Raw genomic sequence first — 16,026 nt, 5'->3', positions numbered from 1 at the left:
CACGTCCGAGTCGGCCTTTGTTTAAACTGTTTCATTCAGTCAGGAGTTATGAAAAACTATAATATGATAATTGACAAGTCGCAGATGCCATACTCAGCCCGTTCGTTTGGTTGTGGCTTGTCGTAAATGATCGTAAATTTCCAACCGAAACAGTATTTTTCTCTCACACAACCCAGCCAGCAGTACTTCTTCACAAACCAGCCAACCGAACATGCTAGTCTTCTACCATAAGTATATATATTCTCAACTTTGACTAGCTTCCTTATACTCCCTCCGTCCCAGAAATTAGACACGTAGAGGTTAAACTTTCTCAATTTTGACTAGCTTTATAGAAAATATGTGCAACCTTTATATCTTTAAATAAATTTATTATGAAAGCATATTTAATGATCTATCTAATGATAATAATTATATATTATAAATATCAATATTTTTTATATATAATTGATCAAAGTAAAAAAAAAACTTCTCAGGAAAAAAATGAAAACTACTTCTGTCGGACAGAGGGAGTATTCTGGTCGTACTGGTACGTTAGAACGCATGCATTTAATTATTGAGTTATTTTGATATAGGCCATTACAATTATATGAGCTTCGAAAAACACGCCATTATAATTTACCCATTCAGAGATCTGCCATTATAATTTCATCTCTCCTACATTCATACCATTTTATATGGCTAACGCGTACAAGGCCCACTGTCAAACACGTATACCTACGGGAAGGCATACGGACGTCAAGTCCCCGTCTCCTCCGTCAGACCGCGCGCAAGGGGGAGCAGCCGCGCTCGCCCGCGGCGGCCTGCACGCGAGAGCGACGGGGCGCTCCTGGTCGTTGGCCCTGCGGGCTGCAGGTTGTCGCCGGACGTGTCGTCGTGGTGGAGGTAGCATAGCCCGCGCGCGATCCGGGTGCGCGTGCGAACAGCTGCCGCGTGGGCGAGCAGCCAACGCCACCACCACCGCGGGCGCGCGCGAGCACCTGCAGTCCCAGCACGCCGATGCGGAGAATGAAGGAGAGGGCGCTGATGTCCGTGGGCCTCCAACCCCGTCCCATGCTGCCCATGGAGGAGACGAGGAGCACGAAAGAGCAGGTTGCGGCACCTGCTCCAACGCACCAAGAGGCCGCTGGAGGAGTTCGCCGCCGCCATGGTCCGTGGAGGGCACGTCCAGGCCTGTGGAGCTCTCTGTTCGTGCCTGTGGACGCGGAGTCCCCGTCCCTGTCTCCTCCGTCGAGGACGCGGAGCTCCCCGGTGACGTCCTTGTGCTGATGGACATGACGAGGAAGTCGACGATGGTGGCCGCGGTGGGGAGCTCGCGCCAGTTGTTGAGCACGTGCGCGATGGCGGCCGCCGTGGGGTTGCCCAGCGCGCGGCCACCGCCGCCGGCCCGACACCACCTCAACGGATCCGCCACGGACGCCACCTCCACTCCGGCGCTGAAGAAGAGAGGAGGCCACACGCTCTTAGTCCGAGCAGCGATGCCATCCAGTCCTTCAGCGAGGTAGAGGAGCTCCAAGAGGTTGGTTGGGTGCACGAACACGAGCTCGCCTATGCACATTTCTTCGTTCTTGTTACCTTTTCACAACGCTTACGATCAAGGAAATTATTCTGTTGTTGGTTGGTGGCGGCAATGATTTCGAAATTCTTCATGTAGTCATCGCCTTCTGAAAATCTAAGAATTTCTTTGTGGTTTTTCCGTGTTTGTTTTGTCGGAGCATTCCAGCGAGGCAGAAACTCCAACCTTCAGCAGAATGCGAAACTAAGAAGGAAATTCATCAGCCCAGGAGCGAGACACAGAGCTCCCTGAAGAAAGAGGCAGGGACTTGAACTCTGCTGCTAGCTGTTCTTCACGGATCCTACATTTTGTTCTACGCTAGCGCTCAGTGGCCTGCTTGAAAGAAAAGCTCCGATCCAACACAAAAGTGTGCCTGAATATCGCAATGTTGCAGATAACATGATGAACTGAACTGAACCTGAAGTTGTTTCTTGCTTTGTTTTTTTTATTTTTTGAAAGATAGTGTCTTGCTCTGTTTCTCGGACTGACATGATGCACACATGCTGGAAGTCATCTGCGGATGCGCGAGAAGAAGGGTGCCCGCGTCGCTAGGTCGTAGCAGGGGACCAGCATGGGGCGCCGTGTTGCGGAGCAACGCTAGCGCTGCACATGCGCCGCCCGCGCTGCCCGCGCGCGAACAGCAGGGCGGCCAGAACGCCCCTCGCGCCGGACCCCGTAGCCGCGTCGAAGAAGTCGGCGAGCCGCGCCGCAGGGCTGCCGGCGCGCCGCTGCAGCGCGGCCTCCATGCGCATCTGCGCGGTGCAGGCCAGGAGCCCGTCGACCGCGCGCGCTGCCATCTATGGAGATGACGCACTCCTCTCCCGTGCTGGTGGCTGCCCGTGGGGGCCAGAGGCCGAACGGCGGCGCTCGCCCGCGGCAGCCTGCGCACGAGCGGAGCGGCTCTCGTCCGCGGTGGGCACCACGTGAGGTGGAGCTCGCGCGACGGCGGCGACGCAGAGCGACGGCAACTCCTTCTAACGGAGAAACCGGGACTTAACGTCCATACACGTTTCTGTACATATACTAGTCTGACAATGGGCTCATGTACATTGAAGGCATAGAAAATGGCATGGATGAGGGAGAGATGGAATTGCAATGGTAGTTCTCGAAATAGACGGATTGTATTGACGTATCTCCAGACTTTAAAATTTGTAATGGCGTAGATCCAAAAAGCCCTCAATTATTTGGTTTCTGACTACTCTCGGCCACCGACATGTTTGGTGGTGTAGTCGACAGTCGTGTAGAGAGAAGGGGAAACACGGACTACTATGGAGCCGTTCGGCTGATCAAGAAGCCGGCTTGTTCGGCTTCTTTTTTTTAGCCGGAACAGTATTTTTCTTTCACAATATTTCAGTCAAAACATTGTTTTTTAGCATGAACAATGCATTTTTCACACCAGCCGACCGGGCCCTATATGCTCTGTTCGTTTGGCTTATAAATCATACTTTTTCAACTAATTAATAATATTTTTCTCTCACAACAAATCAGTCAATAATATTTTTAGCCATGTTTATCAGCCAAGCGAACAGAGCAATGGTAGTAGCACTGTATGGCAGATGTTTGTTCAAGTAGTAGTATTCCGTATATACATCCGGATTTATTACTTTCAGTTTCAGCTTTATTCGACTTGAATTCTCTAGGGACGATTTGAACAGTTGTAGCACGTTCATGACGGTGTGTTTTTAATCTTTTTTTTATATATTAAATCTACATCAGAATCTAGTATTAAAGTAAAGGGGGAATTATTTATTTGGCACTGAAACAAACCAGTGTTTCGTATTTGGCACTCAAAAATTTGAACTTTCTTATCTGACATCAAGTTGAAATTTCCTTTCGTAAATGGCACTGCCGTCCATTTAGGACAGTAACGGTGTTAAGTGGCTGGCAAAAAGACACGAATACCCTTGTTTACAGTAGAAACCCACGATGCCAAATAGGGAAATTCAAGTATTTTCGTATGGACGGCGCCGACGAGAAGGCAGCGCGCCATGGCCGGCGAGCGCGCGCTAGCAGGCCGCCACGCTGCTGCCGGGCAAGCGCGTGAGCGAGCTGTCGAGCCGCCGCCGGTCTTGCGCGCAGGGGTCGGGGGCGCTACTGTCGCGTAGATGGTGGTCGGCCTCGCCCCCGGCTGGCCATGGCAACGGCGAGCACGCGCGCCTGGAGCTCCGCTCCGCCATGGCCGTGCGAAGGTGAGCATGGCCTACATGAGCACGCCTGCTCCACGCCCTTCGTCAGCGCGCCGTCCAGCCCCACCCGTGACCGGGACCCGTACCCGTCCCCGTCCCACTTCTTCTTTAGCGCGCCGACCAGCCCCGGCGGCGGCGGCAAGGACACCATCCCCGGCGTCCTCGACTTCGACTTCGACTTCTCCTCGCGCTTCCCGTCGCCCTCCGCCACCGCCATGTCCTCCACCGACGAGCTCTTCCACAACAGCCAGATCCGCCCCGTCCGCCGCGCTGCTGCAGCCGCACCCGGACCCGGCCTTGCTGCTGGACTTCCCCCACGCCGCCGCGGACGCGCGGCGCGCTGACGCCGAGCTGGTGGAGGAGGAGGCTGCCGACGACCGCGGCCGCGTCCGGAGCCGCTCCCTGCGCCGGAAGGCGCGCTCGATGTCCCCGTTCCGCACACACCGGCGGACCGCGTCGCACGCGCCTGCACAACCCGTGCCGGAGGCCGAGTCCGCCGACGAGGCGCAGCATCCAGCGGCGGCGACCCCCGCGGCGTCGCGCTCGTCGTCGTCCTCGTCCACCGCCTCCTCTGCTTCCACCACGTCGTCCTCATCCTCCCGGGGATCCCGCCGCTGGGGCGGGTTCCTCAAGGACCTGCTCCACCACAGCACGTCGGACGGCGGCAAGACCACCCACCACCTGCAGCAGCATTCCCACCACGCTGCTCCAACTGCGCCAACCGCGGCGGCGAAGCCAAGCGCATCGTCACCATCTCCGTCTCCGTCACCCGCGAAGGGGAGGGGCGGGGCGCCGGGGCACCGCGGCGGCAGGAGGAGGTCCGTGCACGAGCGCCTGTACGAGGCGCGGCGCGCCGCGGCGGAGGAGAGCCTCGCACAGTGGCACAGAGCCGGGGAAGAAGGTCCGGGATCTGGGATTATGGGGGCTCGGCCAAATTTCAGGTTTCGTATCTAGCAGACGGATACATTGGACATACGGAGAAAAAACTGACACGGTCGAACCAGTCAACTAACAGATGACCGATGAAAACGGACGGTAGTGCCATTTACGAAAGGAAATTTCAACTTGATGCCAGATAAGAAAGTTCAAATTTTCGAGTGCCAAATACGAAACACTGGTTTGTTTCAGTGCCAAATAAATAATGTGACCTAGACTAACTATTTGCGACTGCACAAGTTAGAATTAGGAGCATCTATGATCGACAGTACCAAGTCCGAATCAAGGTGTGTCCAAAAAGTACGGCATATGCGGAGTGCAACTCCAACTCTCCAAGACGTATCGGAAGAAATGGCGTGATCACCGAATTAATCTTCGAGCCGTAAATCTTAGCGTGGTATTGCATAATAATTATGTATTTAAATATCGCCAAAGTTTCAACAAAAATTTTGGTATTTTAAAGTAGGATGGATATAATTGAACCCCATATATAGCGACACAATTTCGAAGAGAGCTATGAGCCGGAGCAGTCGGAGCCCTGCCAAACGGGACCTAGCTCTTTACCGTGGGATGGATTGATCATGTGGACAACCAGTCGACATCGATCATCGACATCGCTCAATATATATAGTTTGAGTTTGCACTGCACTAGAATTGTATTTACATAATTATAAGAAGTGAGTGAGACAGTGACTAGGAGTATATATACTAGCAGAATCTGAGGTGATGAAAACATGATGTTAGCGAGGTGACGCTTATATATTACTAGTATAGTGCCCGTGCTAACGCCACGGTTTTATTTCAGGAATGCACGTGAAAACAATAAAACAAATCAAACCAACATATTTTTCTTGCAGGGGGGAGGGGGAGTTTGATGTTTGATCATGCTAAACCAGTCAACATTGTTATTCAAACATTAAGATTCTTAGAGAAAGTGAGAAACCATATCTACTAAGAATATTAGTAGATGGGAAATGCATACAAATCGTAATCCTATACTGCCTAGCTTCTTATATTTCATCGGACACATGAAGATATCGATGGATAGGCAACCGTCCTTTGCACGCTTTATTTGAGCTGTCAGCATGCACATGGCTGTTCTTCGTATCAGTTTTGAATTCATATGCTTTCTTCATGGAAACGTAAGCCAATTACCTGAAATATGTTAAATAATATAAGCACTTATGGGTGCCATATACATCTTTCCATCTTGTCCAGTTAAAGTTTTCAAAGGCGTAAGGTACAGTTAAATTTTTTTTACGAATATGTACTCGATAATCACCAACAATTGAACTCAAACAAATAATTCATTTGATCTTGAAGAGTGGCAATAAAAGCAGACCGGTGGTACGTAAAAAAGGCGTGATCTCAGGTTTGGAGCTTAGAAAAATAGATTTTTTATTCATGAAAATGAAAAAAAGAAACAGTCTTTGCAGCTAGTAAAAAAGCACTGCTACAACCCACAGGCCGCAACCCAAATACACTGTACACAGTACCGAAAACATTACCAGAACATGACTTACCACCTTCACACCATTGCTTACTATCAAGGTAGGCGTTAGGGTATCCAAACCCTGAAAAACAAGATTCTCACAACTTAATAACCTAACATAAAGGCGATGAACAAAAAATCCAGAGATTGCTGTAAGTCATGATATTCAATGATCGAATGACATAAGACATAACATCATAATGTGCCATTGCGCCATCTAGAATAAGCCGTAGATCACTGTCACTTGCATGAGCATTCACTGCAGTCCTCAACTCATTTATCTGTTTATTTTGGTCCTCTAGCCATCTAGCATATTCAGTGTCAAAAGTCAACACTCCTGCAACAAGTTTATAATTTCAGATGCACTTCTAAGGATAAAGATAGCACTCAATCAAGATAGATTAATTAAATCCAGAAACACATAGAGGTACACAGATATAACAAATTAAAATATTTCCATTTCCACTCATGGCATAGGTTTGATCTTCAGAGCTCGAAATGAAGATTCCCTGAAAGTAATATCAAAGAGAGTCAAAATAACAGCACAAAGGTACTTTTCCAAGCACTCAGTAAACATACATGCAACTAAGAAAGTGTTACCTGCTGGTGAGCTTTCTGGAGTTCCTGCTCCAGTTGTGCAAGTTTCAGCTTACTGCTCTCCGGTTGCTGCACATATGCCTTCACCAAAGATGAGAAGCAAATTGTGATGGCTAATTTGATATATGGAGAACAGACGTGCATCTTGTTGCTCCAAATTAATTTGACATGGATAGCTCAAGGTTGCAGGTGAGTCTCAACGACGATGCTTTTGATTTGAGAACTATGAAGATGAAGCTAAACAGTATGAAGCTAAACAGTACGTTGTTAGCGTGTAGTTGGAGGAAAGCAAGATCATCTTATCTGAACTCAGTCATACACAGCAGCAGCAGATATACTTTATAAGAACAAAAAATATTGAATGATCAAGATTGACTGAAAAAAACACAAAATTCGTTGGTCCAACCAAATGAATCAGATTAAACTTCATTCATTCCGCCCCTGAGGACCAGTCAGTTTTAGGAGCATCTAGATTTCCAGAGGAAACGCTTAGTTATCGCTCTAATCAGAGCTTTATTTCATCATATGTTGTGCTATCTATAACATGTATCTTCAGGCTTCAACAAGTCTGAACTCAATCATACACAGCAGCAGCAGATACACTTTTATAAGAACTAAAAATATTGAATGATCAAGATGGCTGAAAAAAACACACAAAATTCTTTGTCCAACCAAATGAACCAGAATAAATCCTTTGGTCCACCAAATGAATCAGATTAAACTTCATTCATTCCCCGGAGGACCAGTATCAGTTTTAGGAGCTTCTAAATTTCCAGAGGAAACGCTTAGTTATCGCTCTAATCAGAGCTTTATTTCATCATATGATGTGGTATCTATAACATGTACCTTCAGGTTTCAACAAGAATTCCGGTTCTTATGTGTGCTGATCAATGCCGAGAGCAGGCCAGCTGATGCCATCAGCCGAGCAGCATGGAGCTTCCGAGCAGACCTCTATCAAACTAAAATCAATGAGCCAATTATATCCAATTTGACTTGCAAATTAACAATCCAATAATAGTAGCATCTTATGCAATGCAAGCAATCTCACGGAACAACACCACACCAACTTGCTGCGAAAGCTGAAGTGAAATCGCTGCAGGACAAACACGACACAGGACGCGTAGTGCTGACAGCCTGACATGGCATGCATAGTGGGGCAGTATGTATAACCTGCTGCAGCGTCTGGCCATCAGAACAAATAGTAAGGAAGCTAACCTTGTCGATCGTGTGTATGGCAAGAAGATTTGGTTCTTGCTCAGCTCCGCAAGAAGATTTGGTTCTTGCTCAGCTTGGCGAAATCAGAATTTAAAGGTGAGGTTTGTACGGCAAGATCAGGAGCTTCTCTGCTCGGCGAGATTAGGTACCTGTTCTGCTCGTCGAGGCGCTTCTCTGCTCGGTGAGATCAAGTAATTGTTCTGTTCGGCGATGAAATCCCAATAGCACCTTCTAGTTTTATATAGAAGATCCAAACGAAGAAAAAAGCAAAAGGAATTCGTGTAGAACGGGGAGTTTAATATAGAAGATCCAAACGAGATTAATGTTTGATCCAAACGGGTCGCGGCGCAGGCCGGAGGAACGTCAGCACGGGCACTATACTACAAGTTAACTGGAACGATCAGAGATCACTCCGTGGTAACTGGTAAGCTGCTGCTAGCAACCTACGCCAGCTGTTGTTTCCCAGTTCTCACTGGAAGTTACTCCGAATACTCCACAGCTATACTTCCATAAAAAATATTTTGTTTATTTTGTTATACAAATGCAGAAATGCTCGAATTAGCAACAAATTCATTTTAATACGAAGCGACAGGTCAGTGTCTTTGTGATTAAGCAATCAAAAGGACAAGAAATGTAAACACTCTGTAAATTATATTCTTGGAAAGGGCGAACAAACAAGAAATTGGTTAAGGCTTTGGCAAGATACGCTGACTGCTACTAAGCAACTGGAATATATGGCAAAAGGAACATGAACTTTGCTCTAGTTTGATATGGTAAGCTTTTAACTGCATGAATAAGCAATTCTATGATCTATTTACCAATCAGCAGGATAGATAGATAGAAGAGGAACTATGTTCAAAATTCTTACAACTTCATCCGGAAGAATCGATGCAACTTCATATGCAAGTAAAAGAAATGAGAATCTTTGCAACCAGGCAGATTATTATGCTACAACTACATGCCTGGAATCGATCAAAATTGCGTAGTAGAAATTTATCTCAAGAATTGGGATGTCAAAACAGCACGGAACTCACCTCGTGTAGGGGCACTGCGGCGGGGAAAGGTGCACGCCGTCGCCGTGCTTGCGTGCGCCAAGCCTTGTCGCGTTGTTCCTCGCGAAACCTCGCTCCACCACGGCGGCAACGTCGTCCGCGGACGCGCCGTACCAGGCGAACTTGGCGGTTCCGGCGGCGGCTCCGCGCGCGTCGGCGAGCAACCGCGCCTGCTCCTGGAACGCGGTGGTCCTCACGCCGTGCGCGATCTTGCGCACCGCCGTGATCGCCGCGCCGCGCTGCGCCATCCCGTAGCTGAGGAACAGCTTGCTGACGACCTGGTAGTACTTGTCGTTCTCCTCGAGCCTCGCCGCCGCGTTCCCCCACGCCTTCCTCCTCTTGGCGTCCACCCCCACCCCGGGGCTCTCCCCTGAGCGCTCGTCCACGCCCAAGGACGACTCGGCCTCGTCCTCCGCTGCCGGCGCGCCGTCGTCCCTCTTGCGCTTGTTCCTCCCTCCGCCGCAGTCGGCGGGCGCCGGGAAGAAGCAGCCCCCGCGGTGGTCGATCCACGCCAGCCCGGTCTCCTCGCCGGTGGCCTCGTCGATCCTGACCATCCGCAGGAAGTCGAACAGGTACGCCTTTCCCCCGCACGAGGCGTCGGCCATCGCCCTCCTCTCCTGGAACGCCCGCCGCAGCCGCGGCACCGCCTCCCCGGTGACGTCGACCCACTTGCCGTCCTCAAAGCAGAGGAACCTCGCCGGCGCGCCGCTCCGTCGGAACTCCCGCCACCCCCGCAGCAGCGTCGACGTGCCGGCGGCGGCCGCGGATTTCTCGTGCGTCAATTTTTCTCGCGTCAATATTTCTTTTTCCGCGACCCAGGGAGGGGAGGAGGAATACCATATAAAATATGCTAATTGTTGATCGTGCATGAATAATAAGAGAGAATATTGAGGACAGATCTAGGCGATGGATTCGAATGTGGTTGATTTTGTGTGTAGAATTTTTAGGATGTATTTAGGATGGCCATCTCGGCGGGGGACGTTTTTTTGGATGGACTAAGTGAAGAAAACTTGGTGCATTAAGAGGGTAGACTAACAAACAAGCGACGAATAATTGCTGTGGTTGTTTAGCACCACCGTGTCATGCATGTGTGGTGGTGGCTGGGGGGGTGTGCCGTCGCAATTCCGTCCTTGAATTCTTGCTCGTTTGCCGGCCGGCCTGTTGGACAGGATCGGTGTTCGGTGGTGCCGCGAGGGATTATGGTTTTGGCTCTATTCGTTTGGCCGAAATTTGGTTGATACTGCCGTTGATGGTGATTTTTTATGGGAGAAAAATATTATTCTATCGCTAAAAAATACTAACGAAGTAAGCTTTTGTTTAGTTGGAGGAATTTGGATTTTGGAGTTACTGTAGCACGTTCGTTTTTATTTGGCAAATAGTATTCAAACATGGACTAATTAGGCTCAAAACGTTCGTCTCGCAATTTCCCACCAAACTGTGTAATTAGTTTTTCTTTTCGTCTACATTTAATGCTCCATACACAGACCGCAAACATTCAATGTGACAGGTACTGTAGCAACTTTTTAGAAGTTGAGGTGGAACTAAACAAGGGCTAATGCTGAAGGAGAAGGGTCTTGTTTTGGTTCTCCTACGCCCGCGTGGGCCCGCTCATATTAACTTCTCCTAATAACTGCGCGCGGCAGTTGTTGTTTCTACATCGCTGTGATGAGTGACTGGCCATGGGCGCCTGCAACTCGCTCTCAGCTACAGGGTCGTCGTCGACGACGAGGATGAATGACCATCGGTTGGAGCAGCGGCGGACAAGTGCCGCTGCCGCCCACGCGCCTCCATGGAAAGTGGCCATCAGCGCCGCGCCGAGCCAGGGGCCAGCGGCCTGTTCATTTGCGCTGGTTTGGTTTATAAGCCATGGTTAAAAGTACGGTTGACTGGTTTGGTGTGAGAGAAAAATACTGTTCATTAGCTGATAAGCCAAATACGAGCAAGCGAATAGGCTGCATGTCCAACCGTCCAGGAACGCACGCACAGACACAGTCCGTTTGAATGGGAGCTGGCCAAACTTACTTGACTGGATGCATTCAGACAATGGCCATGTTCGTTTGGCTGATAAGACAGGCTAAAAAATATCGTTGACTAATTTATTATGAAAAAAAATATTATAAAAAAATACGGCTCATGAAGCCAGCGAACAGAGCCAATGCCTGGCGGAGATGCATTCAAACAGCCCCTGCCTGCGTGCTTGTTTTCACGGTGAGCCGAGCCGCGTGCGTGCCCAAATCAGGCCTCAATCGCCCGGTGCAAGACGGACAATAGTGGTGCACAACGGACAAAATTACTAGAGTTGTTGGATCACAGCCACAGCACAGCCGTCGGGCCCTGTCTGCTGTCATTATAAACCAACTTATCAGATATATACACGAGCAGCTCATACACAAGCCGCGTGTGCGTGCGAGGGAGAGACACGGCGCACGTGTTGCAAGCAGCAGTTAGCTACTCCACCGACGGGCGACGGAGTACCTGTGCCTTTGGCTGTGCATGGGCCCCACCGACGGTACAGAAGGAGGGGGAGGCAGTGGCACCCACGAACGGCAGGACGGCCACGAACCAAACCAAAACCCCTCGTCGGCTCGTCGCTCGGCCTCTCACGCCCTCCTCACCCACGCAGATGCAGAGGCCACGGGCGGGCTGGCCACGTGAGCAGTGACGGAGGCGACCCGGCGCCCCTACCCTACCCTACTCACTGTTTGGTGGCCTCCTCTATCATATCATTATTATATTATAGTAGTGTTTGTTTTGAGTCTGATGAGAAAGACTGTCAAGAAAGAGCCACGGACACGGATGAGCACGTCACGTGATGCTAACTACTCCAATGCCGCCTGGTTTACTTCCTCGCCTAAAATTTACTCTCTGTCCCATTAAATACTTAGACACATATATATAGATTATTAAATATATACTAAAAAAAATAACTAATTGTACAGTTGGTGACCAATTTACGAGACGAATCTTTTAAGTCTAACTAGTCCATGATTTGAAAACGTGGTGCTACAGTAACGCATGTGCTAATGATGGCTTAATTAGGCTTAATAAATTCGTCTCGCGGATTAGTGATGGATCCTGTAATTTATTTTTTATTAGTATCCAAGCACTCCATGTGACACCCCAAAACTTTACTCGTCCGGTTGTTCTAGTCTGGGAATGTGAGGCGACCGAGAGATTCTTTCCGGACACTGGATGGAGGTGGTGTCGGTAAATGGTCATTAATTAATTAACTAGAAATTTAATTTAGAGCCATAAATATAAATAGTATTCGCTAGAAATTTGACCTAACTTAACATGTAGGCAGCCGACGTCGCAACTTGCTCGAAACTTTCTCAATTTTTTACCAGGGCCTCCACATGTGATAACAAGACACATCGACAAGTTTCGTGATTTTCGGACATCGTTTGGATTTTATATAATTTAAATAAACTTCCCCCGCGAGTACATCGTCATGTTACGACAACATGATGCGCGACATTTCATGCCACTTCCTGCATACGGCCTCGACATAGCCTAAATATCATGAATACTATTTTTTGAATGACCAAATTCCATTATTTCATGTACCTGCAGTTCAAATTTGGAATAGTCGGAAAAATTCAATGAAACGGAAAAAATTAAGAAAATATAGTTAAAAAACTCATAATTGTCCAAAATTTTGAAATAGGGATATATTTACTGTAGCAAGTCCCCACAAAAAAATAGGGTAAAAAAACAAAAAATAATAATTTGCCGGGTGCCACCCCGGGCACCCGGCAAAGAAGCCTTTGCCGGGTGCCAGGTCATGGGGTACCCGACAAAGAAATTTAAAAAATAAAATAAAAAAATCTTTGCCGGGTGCCGTCGTCACCTGGCACCCGGCAAAGGCCCATGACTAAAAAGGTCGGCCCACGTCCAACCCTAACCTATTCCAGCAGACCCGCGCCTGCGCTCCGCCGCCGTCGCCCTCGCGCTCCGCCGCGCCAGCGCCTCGCCGGTCCGCCGCGCCCGCGCCTCTCCCGCGCCTCGCCCACGCCTTGCTTCTGCGCCTAGTCCCGGTGACCCCGCGGCACCGGCCACCGGCGGCCCAGCGCCCGCGCGAGCCGCGCCCACGCCCGGCGGCGCTCGGACCGGCCGGCGCTCGGCCGGCGCTCCTGCCTGGCCTCGGCGCCCCAGCCTCGCCGGTCGTCCCCGACGAGGCCGGCTGCCTGTGGTCCGGCCGCCGGGCTCCTCCCGCCGCCGCCCAGCAAGTAGAGGAGGTAGGTGGAAGAAGGGAGGAGGAAGGAAGAAGAAAAAGAAGGGGGAGGAGGAAGAGGAAAAAAGAGAAGGGGAGGAGGAAGAAGAGGAAGAAAGAGAAGGGGGGAGGAAGAAGAGGAAGGTGCCGACCCGACCGCCTGTCGATCCCCGCGCCGTTTCGACCGGCCGTTGATCCTCGCGCTGCTGCGGTCATCCCCGCCGTCGTCGCCAGCCCTCGCTCTTGCCGTTCTTGCTGCCAAGGTAAGCCCTACCCTTGTAGTGTTAGTAGTAGTAGTAGTTAGTAGTGTTAGTAGTAGTTAGTTGTAGTGTTAGTAGTAGTAGTTAGTAGTTTTAGTTGTAGTGTTAGTTGTAGTAGTTAGTAGTGTTAGTTGTAGGGTTAGTAAATAGTAGTAGTTAGTAAGTAGTAGTGGTTAGTAATAGTAGTTGTTAATAGTTAAGTAGTTCTTACTATTAGCATTGTTAGTAGTAGTGTTAGTAGTAGTTGTAGGGTTAGTAGTAATTGTTGTTGTACTACTTCAATACTTTCATGTGCATGGAAAGAGAACTAAAGTACATGACTCCTCTTGATATATTGGTGGTTGTTGGCCTTCGTGTCCATGTTTGGTATATATGTGGTTGTTGGCCTTCGTGCCATGTTTCGTATATATATGGTTGTTGGCCTTCGTGCCATGTTTTTTTGCAGGTTTTGGGAACCTCCCCGTGCAGGGGAGGTGCTGCCAAAATTTTGAGTCGACACTAACCATTTTTGCCCTTTTTTGCAGGAGGAGGGCCTGTGGGAGGGACTCGGCGACCCCAATCATCTTCGTCGGCGCTGCGAGTCTTCCTGCACCGCGTCGACTCACCACTGCACTGACTCTCCACCGCCCCGCTACCCGGACCTCACCGCCACCCTAGGTATAACCCCTCTATCCGTATGTGGTCTTTGGTCGCGTAACCTAGTTAGGTGTCTCCCGTTCGAAAGAGATACGGTCAGAGATATGCGGACCTTTGCATATCTGCGACCGTATCTATTTCGGATTGTCCACGCTTTTTGGACAGCCCACGGATGCGTAGTTGAGGTTAGTTTTCATGCTCCGCTCCGGTTCGAGACGATGTTTCGGCATCACCTCTTCGTTGTTCTCTGGATACACACTCTCCCTTGCAGGACGTGTATCGAGAGAACGGCGAGGAGGTGCTGCCGAAATTCCGTCTCGGATAGGAGTGGAGCATGGAAACTAACCTCATCTACGCATCCGCGGGTGGAATTAGGACCTATCCTCACCTATTAGAGAGTAGGGACACCGCGTAGATGCAATTGATGGTCACCTGTGGTGATGTTATATATGCTAGAGGATGGAGGACCGTAAGTGGATGTACACGGGCTAGACAAGTCAGGGTGATGCCAGCTATGAATGGATGCAGAAGACCAATCGTTTCTTGAATCGTGCATTTGGCAAGGCCGCAAAATTCCCAAAAATGGCTTTGTCCCTGCAGCAAGTGTGGTAACAGGAGAATGCTAGACAAGGAACTCATGGGTACACATCTGCACAAGAATGGGTTTACGCCGAACTACACCCGGTGGGTCCACCATGGTGAAGCCGATCGTATGAGAGAGGACGTGGTGAGACAACGCGTCGAGGCTTTCGATGCTGATGCTGGGGTAGCAGACATGGTAGAGGACGTTCACTAAGCACAGTTTGCTGAAGGACGTGAGGAGGCGGAGATGCAGGCAGCCGTAGATGCGTTCAAGTACATGATGGACTCGGCACAGAAACCCCTTCACGCTCATTCTGAGGTCTCCCAGCTGGATGCCATAAGTCGCTTGATGGGGTTGAAGTCCGATTTAAACTGGAGTCGAGAAGGCTTCGATAAGGTGTTGGCCGTGGTTGGCACCCTGCTTCCAAAAAACCACGTGTTGCCGAAGACCTTGTACGAGGCACACAAGCTCCTTAAAGCACTAAAGATGCCATATGAGCAGATACATGCTTGTCCGAACGGGTGTGTCCTATTTCGGGAAGAACTCAAGGAGGCAAAGTACTATCCGAAGTGTAAAGCCTCCAGGTTCCTGTAGGTAGAGTCTAGTGACGGTGGTGGCCAGAAGACCCAGCTTAAGATACCCGCTCGAGTCCTACGGCACCTTCCCTTCATGCCGAGGATTCAAAGGCTATTCATGACCGAGGAAACCGCGAAACAGATGACGTGGCACAAGAATGGCAAACGCTACCATCCTGACAAGATGGTGCATCCATCTGATGGTGAAGCATGGACTAGCTTTAATGACAAGCATCGTTTGAAATCCGATGAGGCTCGTAATGTACGTGTCGCACTGGCAACAGATGGGTTCAATCCTTATGGCATGATGTCTGCCCCTTACACATGTTGGCCCGTGTTTGTTATCCCCCTCAATCTCTCCCCTGGCGTCGCCTTTCAACGACATAACGTGATCTTGACGTTGATAATTCCCGGGCACCCAGGGAGTAAGATGGGTGTGTTCATGGAGCCTGTGATTGATGAGTTGATCAAAGCTTGGAATGAAGGGGTATGGACATACGATCGAGCTAATGTACGTCTGGTACCAGTACTCCATGCATGACTTCCTGGCGTATGGGTTATTCAGCGCCTGGTGTGTTCACGGGAAGTTCCTGTGCCCAATATGCCAGGAAGCTGTGAGGTTCATTTGGTTGAAGAAGGGTGGTAAGTATTCGTCGTTCGATCAACATCATCAATTCCTAGATTCCAACCATCCATTCCGACAGGACACCAAGAACTTTAGGAAAGGTG

General features: G+C 49.7%; 1 protein-coding gene and 1 pseudogene across 5 annotated transcripts; one reads left to right on the top strand and one right to left on the bottom strand.

The window, feature by feature from the left end:
- Positions 1 to 3,686: 3,686 nt before the first annotated feature.
- On the top strand, positions 3,687 to 4,692 carry LOC136500142 (uncharacterized; annotated as a pseudogene).
- A 754-nt stretch (positions 4,693 to 5,446) lies between these two features.
- Positions 5,447 to 10,036, bottom strand: LOC136500790 (inactive poly [ADP-ribose] polymerase RCD1-like). Of its 5 annotated transcripts, XM_066496220.1 has the most exons (5): positions 9,013 to 10,036; positions 7,610 to 7,722; positions 6,767 to 6,844; positions 6,198 to 6,675; positions 5,450 to 5,829 (listed from the first exon to the last, which is right to left on the bottom strand). In XM_066496220.1, the coding sequence occupies exons 1-2, from the start codon at positions 9,897 to 9,899 to the stop codon at positions 7,638 to 7,640; spliced, it is 972 nt and encodes a 323-aa protein (XP_066352317.1). In that variant the 5' UTR covers positions 9,900 to 10,036; the 3' UTR covers positions 5,450 to 5,829; positions 6,198 to 6,675; positions 6,767 to 6,844; positions 7,610 to 7,637. The 5 variants fall into 5 exon arrangements, with proteins under 5 accessions (XP_066352316.1, XP_066352318.1, XP_066352317.1 ...); XM_066496219.1 differs by having other exon boundaries at positions 5,447 to 6,675; XM_066496221.1 differs by lacking the exon at positions 7,610 to 7,722 and having other exon boundaries at positions 5,449 to 6,675; positions 9,013 to 10,035.
- Positions 10,037 to 16,026: the final 5,990 nt, after the last annotated feature.

Source organism: Miscanthus floridulus, chromosome 13, assembly GCF_019320115.1.
Source record: "Miscanthus floridulus cultivar M001 chromosome 13, ASM1932011v1, whole genome shotgun sequence".
NCBI lineage: Eukaryota > Viridiplantae > Streptophyta > Magnoliopsida > Poales > Poaceae > Miscanthus > Miscanthus floridulus.
This window is presented reverse-complemented; position numbering and strand designations above follow the sequence as displayed.

Excerpts from the sequence above, each read along its gene's own strand:
- LOC136500790 (XM_066496219.1), bottom strand. The coding sequence starts at position 9,899 with ATGCACGATCAACAATTAGCATATTTTATATGGTATTCCTCCTCCCCT. Across the intron at positions 7,723-9,012 it reads CCGCAGTGCCCCTACACGAG|TTTGATAGAGGTCTGCTCGG; the intron begins GTGAGTTCCGTG and ends CATTGATTTTAG.